Source organism: Pangasianodon hypophthalmus, chromosome 6 (genome assembly GCF_027358585.1).
Source record: "Pangasianodon hypophthalmus isolate fPanHyp1 chromosome 6, fPanHyp1.pri, whole genome shotgun sequence".
Classification (NCBI taxonomy): Eukaryota; Metazoa; Chordata; class Actinopteri; order Siluriformes; family Pangasiidae; genus Pangasianodon; species Pangasianodon hypophthalmus.
Window position 1 is genome coordinate 4122887 of NC_069715.1, and position 17741 is coordinate 4140627.

Consider the following 17741-nt stretch of genomic DNA (forward strand, 5'->3'; position numbering starts at 1 on the left):
CAAATTAATCACATTCAGTATGTTGATCTTTTTTGCTGTTTGGATCTCATTCATACCTGCACACAACAGCACCCCAGGGAAATACACAGTAGCAGTGGAGATATTTGCCATTCTGGCCTCCACTTTTGGATTGCTTATCTGTATGTTTGCTCCTAAATGTTACACTATTCTGCTGAGGCCTGAACTTAATACCAAAAAAGGAATGACTGGAAAAACATCAAAATGAACTACTCACCTTGATTGCAGTTTAATCAGAATACACTTGGTTGTGCTGTCCAATAAGCTGAGCAATGATTCTATGCCATCATAGAATCTATCATAGGATATACAATCATAGGACATACAGAGAAAGTAGGAACTCTAGATCTAGTGTTGGAATTTACAATACAATATAATACATTATAATACAATACTTGATATTCAGTTATAATGACGTTCATGTCCAGTAAATACAAAATGATGTCCAATATAGTTTATTTTTTGAAATAAATTGATTAACTAATGGACAAACTGACTTTTTTTCTATTTTAAAATCAAAACTATATTTGTTTAAAAAAAAGCTTGATTAAAAACATAATCAGAGTCACAAAGAGTCATATAAAATCAAATAAAAAAGGTTTTTATTTGCTATGTAACCATATCTGCACAAATATATCCATAAATGTTTCATGCATTAAATGACCTGGTATATACACATACAGCTTATAAGCTTTCACATATTGATCACTCCAACTCAATTACTGTTTATAAAGAGTGATGTACACATCAATATCTAATTGAAAATGGAAAGAGGGTATACAGTTCAATGAATGTTCATTAGAACCAGAGATTATGGATGGTTTTCATTTTAGTATAAAAATATTATTAAAAATTAATGTAGTTTATGGATATTAAAATTCCATTTTATTTCAGTAGAAATTCTCTTAGTAATGATGTGCATGTAAAAACTTTAATCGAGCTTACCCTATGTATATTAACACATAAGCTTATCCTAGTGGTATATTGTGGAGGCTAATGCAGGCATAATCATATTTATTTTTTGCCAGGAATATTGATTAAATTTACCAATTTAACAAAAATATATATATATTATCCTAAAAGTATATTGGAAAGGTTTGCATACATAAGCACCATAAATTGTGACAAACTGCTGGACCTTCATGTCACCTTTGCGTTTTATTTGAGGCTCTCAAAGTGCCTTAGAGGGTACTTTACCCATAAGGTGCTTCTTGGTATTCTGCTCTGGCCTAAATACAATTATAAAACATTTGGGAGCAAAAATACAAATAATCAAACCAAAACTTGAAGCCAAAATTGCAAATATTTCCACAGCTACAGTGAATTTTCCAGGAGAGCTAACATAAGCAGGAATAAAGGTGATCCAAACTGCACAGAAAATTAGCATACTGAATGTAATGAATTTAGCTTCATTAAAGTTATCCGGCAACTTCCGAGCAAGAAAAGCCAAAATAAAACATAAAAGAGCCAAAAGTCCAATATATCCCAGTACAGCCCAGAAACCTATGGTAGAACCTAAGCCACATTCCAAGATAATTCTTTCCTTGTACTGTTTTATGTTTTTGAAGGGGAAAGGAGGTGATATTGTTAACCAAAGCACACAGATAAGTACCTGTATTAAAGTGAACACAAGAACACTGAGTCTTTGTTGTGGAGGTCCAAACCATTTCATCACATTACTACCTGGAAGTGTAGCCCTGAAGGCCATTAGCACAACCAATGTTTTCCCCAGAACACAGGAAATGCAGAGCACGAATGTGATCCCAAATGCTGTGTGGCGCAGCATACAGGACCAATCAGAGGGCTGACCAATGAAAGTAAGCGAACAAAGGAAACACAAAGTCAAAGAAAAAAGCAACAGGAAGCTCAGCTCAGAGTTGTTGGCCCTGACTATAGGAGAGGTCCTGTGCTTGTAAAAGACAGCAGCCACACACACAGCCATGAAGGCTCCAGCAATGGAGAATACTGTTAGGATGATGCTGAGAGTGTCATCCCAGGATAGGAACTCAACAGGCTTTGGGAGGCAGGTGTCTTGCTTGGTGTTGGGCCAAAACTCAGGAGGGCAGCGCAAACAATCCAGTGAATCTAGGAGCAAAATCACAATGGTTTAATATATCAAGATTTATAGGGCACATATGATACATTACAGTAGCACAAGGTGATAATGAAGCTAGGCTATGATTGCTGTCAGCAAGTTCTCTTGTATCTGTTGCATAGTCTTCATAAAAATGAAACTCTCCAGCAGGATTAGCTATTGGAATTATTCCAATATCAGATATTGGATAATATTGGAAGATCACTTCCATATATGTGTTCTGCCATGTAGTGAGCAATGCCAAAATGTCGTTATTTGATAGACTGAGAATGACATATGTAGACACCTGAGTAATCACAGCCATATGTGCTTGTTGAACATCCCATAGACTTAATCTATCTACAGACTTAATTCCCTTTTGGTGTTATTATAACCTCCATTCTTCTGGGAAGACTTTCCACTAGATTTTGGAACATGTCTGTGGTGATTTGTGCCCATTCAGCATTAGTGAGGTCAGGTACTGGTGTTGGGTGAGGAGGCCTGGTGAGCAGTCAAGTGTTCCAATTCATCCCAGAATTGTTCAGTGAGGTTGCGGTCAAGACTGACTCCAGTTCTTCCACATCAACCTTTGCGAACCATCTCTTTATGGATCTTGCTTTGTGCACAGGGGCATTTTAATGCTGGAACAGGTTTGGGGCTCTTAATTCCAGTGAAGAGAATTTTTAGTGCTACAAGAACCACATATGAGTGTGATGGTCAGGTGTCCCCATACTTTTGGCCATATACTGTACACTTTCATATACACTCTATTTACAACCTGTCTTGTTACTAATCTCTCCTTCAGCACATGGAATACAATCATAGCAGCAGACAGGCCTTCCCTTCTGCACAGCCTTCCTAGTGCCTGGAGGACAGCTCTCACTGCACACAGACTCTGGTACCTATTAAAAATATGCAATAAATATATAGAGCTCATTAGACAATTAATAGAACTGCTTGACCAAAATTAGGTGTGTGATGGGGGTAAAAAAAAATCAATCCAGTTTTGTAATCCTGTTCTTTTGTAATGTATTAAATACAGTTAGACCGCACCTCTGTCTGTGTGCCAACCCAACTGATATTTCTACTCATTCTGAACTCCTGTCCTCTTGGTTTGGATGAATCATAATGGCCCACTGTTATGAAATCCAAGGCACCATCCTTGTCAAACTGCCAGTTTATGAGTTCATAGGCAGCTGGAGGGTCTCCATTAGAATCAAATGACACCTGAAAGCCATTTCTTGTAGTGAAGTTCAGTCTCTTCAGCTGGTTACGTATCTGCAGTAGTAGACATAATTTCATGAATGGTTCTGTAGTTTAAAGCAGGGGTTCTCTTTTTTTAATGAAATTTTAAAAAATAAATTATGTGGACCCCTTCAGCATAGCTTAGTTTCATGAAAATTATTTAAATTATTTATTATAGCCATCCTATTCCTCAACTTTCCACCAGCAGAAAACATCAGGACCAAGTTGACATTATTTATATAAAGAAGAAGAACTCGTCTCTCTCTCTCTCTCTCTCTCACAGACACACACACACACACACACGAATAACTATAAGAACTCAATAATAAATATGTCAACTTTGATAATGCTGTAACTAAATTAAAAAAATACATATATTACTTGAATATATTTCATGGGTCCTGGGGGTGAGAACCGTTGGCCTAAATTATAATAAATATATGTAATATATGTTTTATACCTGCCATGGTGTAAATTTAATATTCTTGTCGCATTGGGTGTCATTACATATTAATCCGTGGATGGCGTGCGCTATGGCATACGTTGCTTTGTACACCATATTAGTGACGCGCAACTGAGACGTGTCTGTATATGCGTTATGGAGCGCATGAATGTCCTCACTGCCGTCACATTGCCGTGCGCCCTCAGTGATATCTGTTCGCCCTCTAAGGTTACAGGTGAACGAGCTTTCCCAAAATTCTGTTAACAGAGGCGATTTCAGTGCTTCAGCTGGAGTCAGGTCTAGCAGAAACTCACGAAACCCTGGTATAACTGACCGAGGAATTCCGAACCCTATTGCGCCGGCGCACATGTTAAAGCGCAACAACTCGGGCTCTATAATCCATGTTTCGCTTCCAATCCACTGAAGTGGAGGCGGTGGCCGTCGTGCCAGTTCCTCTAAGAGAAACCTCATGTCTCCAGATGCAATAAATGCTACTATGACGCGGGCAGATGATCTACGGATCACGTTTGCCACTCTCTCTAGTTTACTACGTGGCTGTGTCCTGTAGTAGGCCTCGGAGTATTCTACACATATTCCCTCCTTTTGCGCCGCCTTTAGGAATGATGCCATTCCGTAGTTTCCATAATCTGAGTCGCTGCGCACTGCTCCAATCCATGTCCAGCCAAAATGCTTGACCATTCTTGCCAGTGCAGCTGCTTGATGTTGGTCACTAGGTATGGTCCTAAAGAAAGCAGGATACTGATGCTTATCACTCAGACATGAGCAGGTTGCATAGTGACTCACCTGAAATTCAAACAGTGCAAAAACGAGTAATTACATCAATAATCTATTTTTTTTATTATTATTATTTTTACTAGCGCGTATTTATGGTAGTTGGAACATCACGCATCTATTACAGTGAGCTTACATAAAACTAATATTTTAAGTATATGCTGCAGAAAATAGAGTAGCCTGTAATGTTCACCTGTGGAATTCCAAAAAGCCCGAGCGTTCTAGCCATGCTTATTGACGGGGTGGACGCAGACTCTCCTACGATAGCAGGTACGGCTGCAGATTTTGAACAGATACCTGTGTCATTAAACACTAACTCCACGCCGCTTGCGAACTGAAATGCAACTTTTATTGACATCGGCACAGAAGAGCATGAATCATGTATCTGGTATCCTAACGTGACGCCTGGTAGGAGATCTGTTCTGTTGTTGATCTCGTGGATGCTGAACTGCATGGCACGGGCGAAGCGCAGTTCTCTGAAATCCATGCTGTTAAGAAATAGTGAGATATAAAAATAGCCTTAAACAAAATAATAGTCTGTGTTGCTTTAGTTAATATTTTGGGCGTCTTCTGAAATATATACAAATAATAATTTAATCATTTTTGTTCAGTCCACACACAGACCTTCCAGAGCACTGCAGCTGTGATGGCTGCCATTTGTAACTGTTCTGCTCTGATCTGGTGTAGTAATGAATGGAGAAAATCCCTCCTATCACGAAGTCTCCATTCATAAAAATGCCAGGTAACTGAGGATCAGTCCACAGTCTGCAGATAATAGGGTTAGCTTTACATACTGTAGGATTGGGCACAGATATCCAAAGAATTGACACAAAAGGCATCAAACTAAAAATGAGCTGCATGGCAGAATCAGTGGCACACAACACTCTGAAAGAAAGGTGGTTGGTGACATTTCTTTAAATAGTCCTCTGGCTGTGATTCTCTTTTTTTTTTTTTTTTTTTGGTCAATGTGGTTGTGATTGGGCACAAAGGGGCCTGCTTATTCAGTATTCAGAAGTAATTATGGTCTTTTCCATCTGTCTTTCAGTCTTTACATACATACATACATACATCTTAGGAACATTTAAATAAATGCTGTAAAAATGCTTTAAATATAAGGAAAATAAATGTTTCTACATGAATCTATAAAGATCAGTAAACAGTGATAAATTTAATAAATAAAGCAAAGTCAATATTTGTAAGCAAAGACGCCTTTGCATTTTAAAAATGCATCAGTAAACTCAGGTATACTTTTTTCAGTTTTATAAGGACATTAGCTGGTAAGTTTTTCTAAGCATCTTTGAGAACATGTCACAGTTCTTCTGGAGACTTTGGCCTTCATTACATTACATTACATAATACAGAAGTCATAAAATAAACATCTAAGCATTATTAGGTCAGTGAAACAAAATTTTAGATTATCAAGCATTACTTTCCAAAAAAAAAAGTTAGAGAAGGAGTTACTTGCAAAAACAGGTGCAAGTGTGATATCAAAGTCAGAAGATCTGTGGCTGATTCTCCAAGATGCTTGAAAAAACTTATAGGCCAATTGCCTTATAAAAAATGTTTAAAGTGTACACAAGACTACGTATGCATTTGTAAAGGCAACATATTCACACCAAATAATGTCTTTGTTTATTTTAATGCTGTTTACTGCTCATTATTTTTTTTAAGTATTTTACAGCATTTCTTTACGTGCCTAAGACTTTTGCACTATACTGTATATAATTTGTATTTATACATATACAAAGCCACTGTAAAATGCCACATTTTCTATACAGCATGGACAGACACTCCAAATAAACAGATTTAAAATGTATAAGTGTTGATATGGTGTTTTTTTCTGTAAGAAAACACTTATTTAACGTTTATTTGAGGAGTCGGTGTCAGTGCTTTGTAACAGCGAAAGAATACACACATAGAGACAATATAGATAATCCCCAAGGCTAAGATAAGGGAAAATCATAAAAAAAAGAGCAAGGGCAAAAAACATTGTGACCGAGAAAAACAATATGAGTGAACAAAGGAAAGTAAGCAAAAATCATGTAGAATTGATCTTAAATGATTGAATCATGTATCTTTCATCACATAATCATGGAAAAACAGAAACATATTTTAAGTTTCCTGACAAAGGAAACTTAAAATATGTTTCCTGACAAAGGAAAGTCTTCTGGACAGAGGAAATTGTAATTTGTTTTTTTCTTTTTTTTTTTTTAACTGAAAGAGAGTAAAAAGAAAGAATAGTGAGGGAAAGGCTGTTTAAATCTGTTACAGCATAAGTGATAACACGATATACATGGGGGGGGGGGGGTATTGGTGGCTTAGTGTTTAGCACACTTGCCTCACACCTTCAGAGTTGGGGATTTGAATCCTGCCTCTGCAAGTATATGCTGCTTTCGCATGGTCTCCCTGTGCTTCGTGGGTTTCCTCCAGGTCCTCTGGTTTCCTCTCCCAGTCCAAAAATTTGTTTTCATTTCCAAATTGTCTGTAGTGTGTGAATGTGTGTGCGATTGTGCCCTGCGATGGGTTGGCACCCCATCCAGGGTGTCCCCTACCTTGTGCCCCAAGTTCCCTGGGATAGGCTTTAGGCTCCCCCATGACCTTGTGTAGGATAAGTGGTATGGAAAATGTATGGATCGACATGACACATTCTTTAATAGAAAAAGACAACTATTCATTTTGCTGTAGTATAAGAGGAATAAAAAACTTTGGGACATGCTATTATAAAATAGTCAGCTTTGAGGTGGTAACTTACTCTGCAGTGGTAAGTTACTCTGCATCATCACACTACTCCATCAGTTTATTAAAATACAGCATGTCTTCATGTATTTTATTCCTTGCATGTACTGTAGCCTTGCTTGTTCCCCCTTCCTGATGCAGTGCAACTGTGAACACAGACAGGAACCCTTCTCTAGTGTATACAAAGCAAGAATTCTCTCTGTTGTGCTCAGTTGCATTTAATCTTGCAGTTCATCACTGATTAGTTTCAGACAGTAGTGGGCTTTCAGAAAGTATCATAGTGCTTCAGTATTACTGTCAGAATACTTATTATCCAGATTGTGCTGGTGTATACAGCCATAACATTAAAACCACTGACAGTGAATAACATTGATTATCTCATTACAATGGCACCTGTCAAGTGATAGGATATATTAGGCAGCAAGTGAACAGTCAGTTGTTGAAGTAGATGTGTTGGGAGCAGGAAAAATGGGCAAGCATAAGGATCTGAGCAATTTTGATATCTAGACAACTGGGTCAGAGAATCTTCAAAACTGCTGGTCTTGTTTGGTGTTCCCGGTATGCAGTGGTTAGAACCTACCAGAAGAGGTAAGGAAGGACAATCGGTGAACTGGTGAACCAAGGAAGGACAATCAGTGAACAGAGGACAATCAGTGAAATTGCGACAGGATCATGGGTGCCCAAGGCTCATTGATGTGTGTAAGGAGCAAAGGATAGCCTGTCTAGTTCGATCCCAAAAAAGCACTACTGTAGCACAGATTGCTGAAAAAGTTAATGCTGGCTATTATGGAAAGGTGTCAGAACACACAGCGCATTGCAGCTTGCTGCAAATGGGACTGCATAGTCACAGACTGGTCAGAGTGCCCATGCTAACCCCTGTCCACTGCTGAAAGCACCTACAGTGGGGCACATGAGCATCAGAACTGGACCATGGAGCAATGGAAGAAGGCGGCCTGGTCTGTTGAATCACATTTTCTTTTTCATGTGGACGGCCAGGTATGTGTGCATCGCTAACTTGGGAAAGACATGGCACCAGGATGCACTGTGGGAAGAAGGCAAACTGGCAGAAACAGTGTGATGCTCTGGGCAATGTTATGCTGGGACGGCCTGGGTCATGACATTCATGTTGCTGTTACTTTTAGACGTACCACATGCTTAAACATTGTTGAAGACCAAGTACACCTCTTCATGGCAACAGTATTCCATAATGGCAGTGGCCAGGATAATGCACCCTGCCACACTGCAAAAATTGTTCTGAATGGTTTGAGGAATATAAAAAAGGGTTGACAGTGTTGACTTGGGCTCCAAATTCCCCAGATCTCAATCCAATCGAACATTTGTAGCATGTGCTGGACAAACAATTCCGATTCATGGAGGCAACACCTAGCAGCTTACAGGATGACCTCTCCAAGATGGCAGCGCGGCAGTAGCACGCAGCGGCCACTCCGGATACAAAATGGTGCTTTTTTCATCCTTAGGCCGACTTTTTAATGGCACATGGACTTCGGAGCTACCGGTGTTCGTGTTTACCACCGCCAGACACTCATAAACCTCAAACACTACAATACAGCCTCTCTGCAAGATGATCTGTTGGAGAAGCTACGCGATCTCAGCTTGTTGCGGGGACCAGGCCTCCAGCCCTCGGCGTCGCCCGATGCCGGTGGCCGGGGGAGGGGACGTCGCAAGTGGTGCGCGAGAAAGCAGAAGCACAGCAAGAGGGCGGGGGTTCGTGCTAGGCTAAAAACAAATCCTAGCCGGCCGGCTCTCCCGTCCATCCTGCTCTCCAATGTCTGCTCCCTGGATAATAAACTGGACTACATCTGACTCCAGCAAGCTACGCGGCGTGAGTTTAGAGACTGCTGCGTCTTTGTTTTCACAGAGACGTGGCTCAGCGACAGAGTTCCGGACGCCGCCATTCAGCTAGACGGGCTAGTCTCGTTTCGTGCCGACAGAAACACAGCTCTGTGCGGTAAGGCTCGCGGCGGCGGCTTGTGTGTTTACATCAACACGGAATGGTGCAAGAACTCTGTGCTAGTCTCTAGTTACTGCTCATCGCTGGTGGAGTTTATGACTGTTAGATGTAGACCTTTTTATTTACCACGGGAATTCACTACTGTTTTCATAATCGGTGTCTACATTCCCCCCAGTGCTAACGCTAATGCTAAGGAGGCGCTCTGTGAACTGTATGGGGCTATTAGCGAGCTGCAGAATTCACATCCTGATGGACTGTTTATTGTTGCCAGAGATTTCAACCATGCAAATCTCAAGTCAGTGCTCCCTAAATTCCATCAGCATGTGGACTTTGCAACGAGAGGGAAAAACGTGCTGGACCTTGTTTACACAAACATCCCCGGCGCATACCGAGCGGAGCCCCGCCCCCACCTCGGCTACTCAGACCACATCTCTGTTATGCTAATGCCAGCATACAGACCGCTAGTCAGACGCTCCAAACCGGTTCTGAAGCAGGTGAAAACCTGGCCAGCAGGAGCCATCTCTGCTCTTCAGGACTGTTTTGAACACACTGACTGGCACATGTTCAGGGAAGCGGCAACTGACGGCGACTTCACTGACTTGGAGGAATACGCAACATCAGTGACCAGCTATATTAGCAAGTGCATTGATGATGTCACCGCCTCCAAGACCATCACCTCATGCTCCAAACAGAAGCCGTGGATGACTGCAGAGGTGCATGCGCTACTGAGGACTCGTGACTCCGCCTTCAGAGCAGGCGATAAGGTGGCCCTAAGAACAGCAAGGGCCAAACTGTCCCGGGCCATCAGAGAGGCGAAGCGCGCACACGCCCAGAAAATCCACGACCACTTCAAGACCGGCAGAGACACCCGGGGCATGTGGCAAGGCATCCAGAACATCACCAACTACAGGTCATCACCATCTGCCTGTGACAGTGATACCTCCCTCCCAGATGCGCTGAACGACTTCTACGCTCGGTTCGAGGCACAGAACGGCGTGACGGCGAGGAAGACCACCCCTTCTCCCAATGACCAGGTGCTGTGTCTAACCACGGCTGACGTGAGGAAGACTCTACACAGAGTCAACCCACGGAAGGCTGCTGGACCAGACAACATTCCTGGCAGGGTGCTCAGGGGATGTGCAGACCAGTTGGCAGATGTTTTCACGGACATCTTCAACACCTCTCTGTGCAGCACCGTTGTCCCGACCTGCTTCAAGGCCACCACCATCATCCCTGTGCCAAAGAAGTCTTCGGTGTCCTGCCTCAATGACTACCGTCCCATTGCACTTACACCCATCATCATGAAGTGCTTCGAGAGGCTCGCCATGAGGCATGTCAAGACCCTGCTGCCTCCCTCACTGGACCCCCTGCAATTCGCTTACCGCCCCAACCGCTCAACAGATGATGCCATCACCACCACCCTCCATCTGGCCCTCACCCACCTGGACAATAAAGACACTTATGTTAGAATGCTGTTCATAGACTTCAGTTCAGCATTCAACACAATCATTCCTCAGCACTTGATCGGAAAGCTGAACCTGCTGGGCCTGAACACCTCCATCTGCAACTGGATCCTGGACTTCCTGACTGGGAGACCTCAGTCAGTCCGGATCGGGAACAGCATCTCCAACACCACCACACTGAGCACTGGAGCCCCACAGGGCTGTGTGCTCAGTCCACTGCTGTTCACTCTGCTGACTCACGACTGTGTAGCAATGCACAGCTTGAATCATATCATCAAGTTCGCTGATGACACGACCGTGGTGGGTCTCATCAGCAAGAACGACGAGTCAGCATACAGAGAGGAGGTGCAGCGGCTAACGGACTGGTGCAAAGCCAATAACCTGTCTCTGAACAAAACTAAAGAGATGGTTGTTGACTTCAGAAGAGCACAGAATGACCACTCTCCGCTGAACATCGTCCGTGGAGATCATCAAGAGCACCAAGTTTCTTGGTGTTCACCTGGCGGAGAACCTCACCTGGTCGCTCAACACCAGCTCCATAACAAAGAAAGCCCAGCAGCGCCTGTACTTTCTGCGAAGGCTGAGGAGAGAACATCTTCCACCCTCCATCCTCACCACGTTCTACAGAGGGACTATTGAGAGCATCCTGAGCAGCTGCATCACTGCCTGGTTTGGGAATTGCACTGTTTCAGATCGCAAGACCCTGCAGCGGATAGTGAGAAGATCATCGGGGTCTCTCTTCCCTCCATCACAGACATTTACACCTCTCGCTGCATCCGCAAAGCCACCAGCATTGTGGATGATCCCACACACCCCTCACAAAACACTCTTCACACTCCTGCCGTCTGGAAAACGGTACCGAAGCATTCGGGCCCTCACAACCAGACTGTGCAACAGTTTCTTCCCTCATGCCATCAGACTCCTAAATACCTAGAACTGGACTGAAGGAACACACACACACACACATACATACACACACAACTGAACTGGTCCAAAGGAACTCACGCATACATACATACATATATATATATATATACATATATATATATATATATATATATATATATATATATATATATATATATATATATATATATGTATATATATATATATATATATATATATATATATATATATATATATATATGTACACACACAACGGAACATCCTCTATGCACATGCACTGCACATGTTTTGCACATGTCTTATTATTGCTGCTACTTCTATGTTTACACTGTTTACACTACCTCAGCTGTAATATTTGCACTACTGTCACTTTATCACTTTCAACAGGACTGTGTACTGGTTGACGTCGTAGTTATGTACTGTCTGTTCTGTCTTGTGCTGTCTGCACATGTTTGCATGTAAACTTTACGTTTAATTTATGTAATTTATGTAGTCCCCGTAGTTCTGTGTTGTCTTATGTGGCACCTTGGTCCTGGAGAAACGTTGTTTCGTTTCACTGTGTACTTGTATATGGCTGAAATGACAATAAACTCCACTTGACTTGACTTGACTTGACTTGATTTAAAGGACCTGCTGCTAACATCTTGGTGCCAGATATCACAGTTCCCTATCAAAAGCTATTCTCGATGCTGCGTTTCAATAACACTTATGAGAACATTCTTTGTTCGACCGGTTGTGAAGCAAGTGTGCCAAACACGCCAAGAATTGGCTTAAATAACCTCGGTGGGTGACGTCATTTGATTATGTGCACCTGCAGGTTATAAATAGATGTGAAACGGACATACCCTCAGGTTTTCTTGTCTTCAGAGACCGCGTTGTGTGTGTGTGTACGCGTTGATTCCAGCGTTGTTTCTTTGTTTAAAAAAAAAAAAAAAGAAAGAAGAAAAGGAGATCATGTCTAGTTCGTCGGTCAGGAGATGCTTGCCACCATGTGTTCAAGTAATCCCTGACGACAATTCGCATGATTATTGCTTGGAGTGCCTCGTGGAAGAGCATGCAGCTTGTTCCCTCGAGGACGCTGAGTGTGAGCACTGCGAGTTGCTTCCTATCGGAGTGCTCCGCTCGAGGCTCGCTTTCTTTCAGGAGGGGTGAGCCTCTGTGTCCGCATTGAGATCGTGGGGCTCGTGTGTCGAGCTCGCTGAGAGACGAGGAGCGCGCGAGCCTCCTCTCTCTCTTGCGCTCTCCCCAGATCGCGATGTCTCCGCCCTTGCTGTTGAAGCACGCCCCAGCGCTTCTTCAGAGTGAGCCAAGGACACGGGTTCTCTTGCTTCTGCCGAAATGGAAATGGAGAGCGCCGCCTGTGAGCATTCCTCACGCGATGACAGGGTGTTTGAGGAATTGCTGGAGGTGGTGACTAACGCTGTGGCCAGGCTTAAATTGGACCACAAGAGCAAGAGAACCCCAGGCACTCCAAGTTGGATGACAGATTTCTGTCGGGTGGCCAGAGGGAGAGATCCCAACATCGATCTCTCCCTTTTTTCCCAGATCTCCATGACGAGTTGTCTCATTCATGGAGTAAGCCATACTCCTCGCGCATATTTGTACCCACAACATCGATTTATTCCACTATTGTGGGTGCTAAGGTGCAGGGGTATGTGATGATGCCTCAGGTGGAAGAGACGCTCGCGGGCTATCTCTCCCCTGGGAATTCATCATCACTTAAGAAGCCAACCTTCCCCACCAAGCCTTGCAGATTAACATCCTCGCTGGTGGGGAAGGCGTTTCAAGCAGCGGGTCAGGCTGGTGCTGCCCTGCACACCATGGTGGTTTTACAGGCATACCAGGCTGACCTGCTGAAAGACCTGAGCACAAGCGGGAGCCATTGGCCGTTCTATGGCTGCTATGGTTGCCGCGGAGAGACACCTGTGGCTCAACCTCACGGGCATCAAGGATAGGGACAAGGTGTTCCTCCTTGATGCCCCTGTGTCGCCTTCCGGCCTATTTGACGACTCCATGAATACGATCGTCAGTAGGTTCCGGGAGGCCAAAAGACACGCGGAGGCTTTTGATAAGTTTCTCCCCCGCCGTCTTCAGGCGTTGGGGCTGTTGACCACCCAGCCCCGACCCAGTCCGGTTTCTCCGCGGCGAGAGTCACAGAAGGAGAGTCTGGCGAGCTGTGCGCCCCCTCGTAGGGACTGGGGAGCAGCTCGCCGCTCTCAGCAGCCCAGCAAGAGGCCGGATCTGAGGATGATCATTTCGTCCAAGAGGAAGAAGTCCTGAGGGTCGACCACCCGGGACTGTGGGGGTGTGCCCCCCCCCCCAGGGAGGGGCGCGAAAAGTTCCAACAGAGAGTAGAGGCTCCTTCCTGGCACCCTCAGGGGGCTGCTGTACAATCTCCGCCACCACTGGTGTTTCGGGGAGCAACGGCCTCCAGAGGAATGTTACGTGTTCGGTTGCCTCCTGCCACATTTCAGGACGCCGGACATCTAACATCCCCCCGACAGAGCCAAGTGTCAAAACTAGTGCCCCTTTCAGAAAAACTGGCGGCGTGGAAGCTACTGCCAAATATCTCTCCATGGGTAGAAAGGACTGTAGGGAAAGGCTACAGGCTTCAGTTTGCATATCGTCCTCCACCTTTCAACGGCGTGGTCTCCACTTCCTTGAAACCGGAACGAGCACATTTGTTGACACAGGAATTGCAAGCTTTGCTGGACAAAGGGGCTGTAGAATGTGTTCCCCTGCCAGACAGAGAGTCAGGCTATTACAGCCGGTATTTTCTGGTCCCCAAGAAAGATGGGGGATTGCGTCCAATTTTAGATCTTCGCGGGTTGAACCGCTACCTCAGAACATACAAGTTCAAAATGTTGACAATCAGGATGATTGTGTCTCAGATTCAATCAGGCGATTGGTTCATGACGATCAATCTCAAGGACGCATATTTTTACATAGAGATCTTGCCACAACACAGGAAGTTCCTGAGATTCGCTTTCGGGGGCGAAGCTTACCAGTATCGGGTTCTTCCATTCGGCCTAGCCTTGTCGCCCCGCACATACACAAAATGCATGGATACAGCTCTGGCTCCTCTACAACTCCAGGGCATCCGCATTTTAAATTACATAGATGACTGGCTGATTTTGGCTCAGTCTCAGGAGCGGGATGTCTTCCTGGCTCATCTCGGTTCTCTGGGGTTGAGACGCAACGCCAAGAAAAGCGTTCTCTCTCCTGCTCAGAGGACAACGTATTTGGGGGTTGTATGGGATTCGATCACGATGTGGGCACAGATGTCTCCTGCATGCGTCGAGTCCATTCTAAACACCCTAGAGAACATCAAGCTAGGCCAGAAAGTTACAGTTCATTACTTTCAAAGGGTTCTAGGTCTCATGGCAGCTGCATCCACGGTGATACTTTTGGGCCTCCTGCATATGAGATCGTTCCAGTTGTGGCTCAGAGCCAGGGGATTTCATCCAAGGGCCAATCCCCAGAGGCAAATGTGGGTTACGCGCCAGGGGCTTCGTACCCTATCTATGTGGTTCAGACCCAGGTTTCTGACTTTGGGTCCCACTCTAGGCACGTGTTGTCGTCGCAAGATGCTAATGACAGACGCTTCCCTCACGGGTTGGGGTGCGGTCTTAGATGGCAGTCCAGCCCAGGGGATCTGGAGAGGTCATCTTCTCAACTGGCACATCAATTGCCTCGAAATGATGGCTCTATTTCTGGCCCTTAAATACTTCCTCCAGCAGTTAAGAGGCTACTATGTCCTAGTGCGTGTGGACAACACTGCGGTAGTCTCTTACATAAATCGCCAAGGCGGACTGCGTTCGTGCCGTATGAACCAGAGTGTGGTTCTCAGATCTAATATGCCTCCTCGATGGCTCACTGTGGGTGATTGTGGTCAGGAGGGTTCTTCTCTCTCAGGCACAGGGGACGGTCTTTCATCCCCGGCCCGAGCTCTGGAACCTTCATGTCCCCTGAGGGGGACCAACTAAGAGATGCTGGGCTTCCAGCTGATGTAGTAGAGACTATTGTAAGTGCTAGGGCTCCCTCCACTAGGAGAAGTTATGCCCTCAGATGGCGTGTTTTCGAAAGTTGGTGTATGGCACACCATGCAGACCCAGTTCACTGCCAAATTGTTTCAGTGCTGGGGTTTCTGCAAGAGAAACTGTCCTCAGGCACATGTCCTGGTAATCTCAGAGTCTATGTGGCCGCTATTTCGGCTTGCCATGCTCTGATTGATGGGGTTTCTGTGGGAAGGCACCCTCTAGTTGCCTGCTTCATTCGTGGAGCCAAACGGTTGAGGCCGCCCACTAGAGCGACAGCCTCAGTACAACTGCAGCAGCCAGTTTCCCCTACACACTCCATTCCCTCTGATTTGCTTACCCCGAAGCCATCTGCTATTTCCTCACAGGCTGCACAGACTGTTGCAACTGCTGAGTTGCACCCATCTACTTTTGATATTATTAAGCATATTACTTTAGTTCCTCCATTTCAGGATAGTGAGGTGGACACCTTTTAGTGTTTTTGACAGACTGGCCACTACGTTGCACTGGCCTAAAGAGAATTGAACATTACTTTTACAATGTAAGCTTGTAGGGAAGGTACAGGAAGTATGTTCAACTCTGTTGCTCAGTGATAATATTCAGTATGAGGTGGTAAATGCTGCAATTTTGAGGGCTTATTAACTTGTGCCAGAGGCTTATAGACAGCATTTTAGAAATCTCAGGAAAATGTTTTCCCAGACAGTTGTGGGGTTTGTGCGAGAGAAAGTAATTCTCTTTGATAAGTGATGCAGCGCAAACAAAGTTACTGATTATGAGTCACTTAGAGAGCTCTTTTTATTAGAGGAGTTAACTGTGTCCTAGAGCATGTTGTATTATATTTGAATGAACAAACCTTTTCTACTGTGTCTCAAGCAGCGGTTCTCACAGATGAGTTTGTTCTCATACACAAGCAAGCTTTTAAACATTGCTCTTAACTGCTAGTCACTCAAGTGAAAAAAATATAAGTCCGGCTAAAAGCGTAGCTCTTGCGGGTCCTACGTGTTCGGGGGTGGCTGCTGTTGCTCCTTTAGAAGAGACCAAGTGAAACCCATGCAATCAGCCTTTTGTTTTAAACAGGGGCATTAGTTTGACAGGTGATGCTAATTTTGTGCCCATTATGACACTTGAGCTGCCAGATCATTTATCTTAAGCGACGTCTTATCGTTTTCTGGTGTCATTTTGTGGTTCGTATGCTGTGTGTCAGGGGCTGGAAATGGGTTATGTTAAAGCACCTTTACACAGGATTGAGTTGTGAATTGATTTGCTCTTGGGTATGCTCAAAGTTTCGGTATGCACTGCCTTGCCTGTTAAAGGGGTGAATTTCATTCTCGGGAATGATATAGCTGGGGGGAAAGTTTTACCTATTTTAGAGGTTCTGGATGCTCCTGTTTCATGTCTGTCAATAGAGAGTTTTAATAATCCACCTGATGTGTTTCCAGCCTGGGTGTTTATTTGAGCTCAGTCACACAAATTATAAGATGTACTAGATCTGTCTGATTCATTTTTGTGTTCCCTTGAGCTGTCTTGAATGTCACGACCTGTTTGCACTAGCTTTGAGCAGAAAGGCAAGAGTACACCTGGTGAAAGTCCGCCATTGGAATTGGCTATTAGTCGTGATCAGCTTGTAACTGCCCAGAAGGCAGACCCTAGTTTGGACAAATATTTCTGTCTCTTGTTAAATAAAGATGAGGTTGGTTGTAGAGAAGTAGCATGTCTTCTGGATGACGATGTTTTGATGAGTAGGTGGAACCCTCCTAACGATCCAGAGCTCAAAAGCACTTACCAGATTGTAATGCCAGCAGGATATAGGCAGCACATGTTAAGTCTGGCTCATGACAGTCAATGATCCGGTCAGTTGGGCGTGACCAAGATGTATGGAGAGAAAAAAAAATTTTCAAATTATTGTCATGTATGTCAAAGCACCGGCAAGCCTAACCAAATGGCTCCTCCAGCTCCTTTGTGTGCCATTCCAGTTGTCGGTGGATCATTCAAGCGCATCCTGGTGGACTGTGTAGGACCATTGCCAAAGTCAAAGTCAGGTAATCAGTTCTTACTA

The 17741-nt window shown here is 44.3% G+C and overlaps 1 protein-coding gene across 1 annotated transcript; it reads right to left on the reverse strand.

The window, feature by feature from the left end:
• Window positions 1-1012: 1012 nt before the first annotated feature.
• LOC113534321 (extracellular calcium-sensing receptor-like) lies at window positions 1013-10537 on the reverse strand. Its single transcript, XM_053234655.1, has 7 exons — window positions 10432-10537; window positions 5190-5298; window positions 4765-5059; window positions 3798-4583; window positions 3146-3370; window positions 2871-2994; window positions 1013-2103 (listed from the first exon to the last, which is right to left on the reverse strand). The coding sequence occupies exons 1-7, from the start codon at window positions 10508-10510 to the stop codon at window positions 1190-1192; spliced, it is 2532 nt and encodes an 843-aa protein (XP_053090630.1). The 5' UTR covers window positions 10511-10537; the 3' UTR covers window positions 1013-1189.
• Between the last annotated feature and the right edge of the window lie 7204 nt (window positions 10538-17741).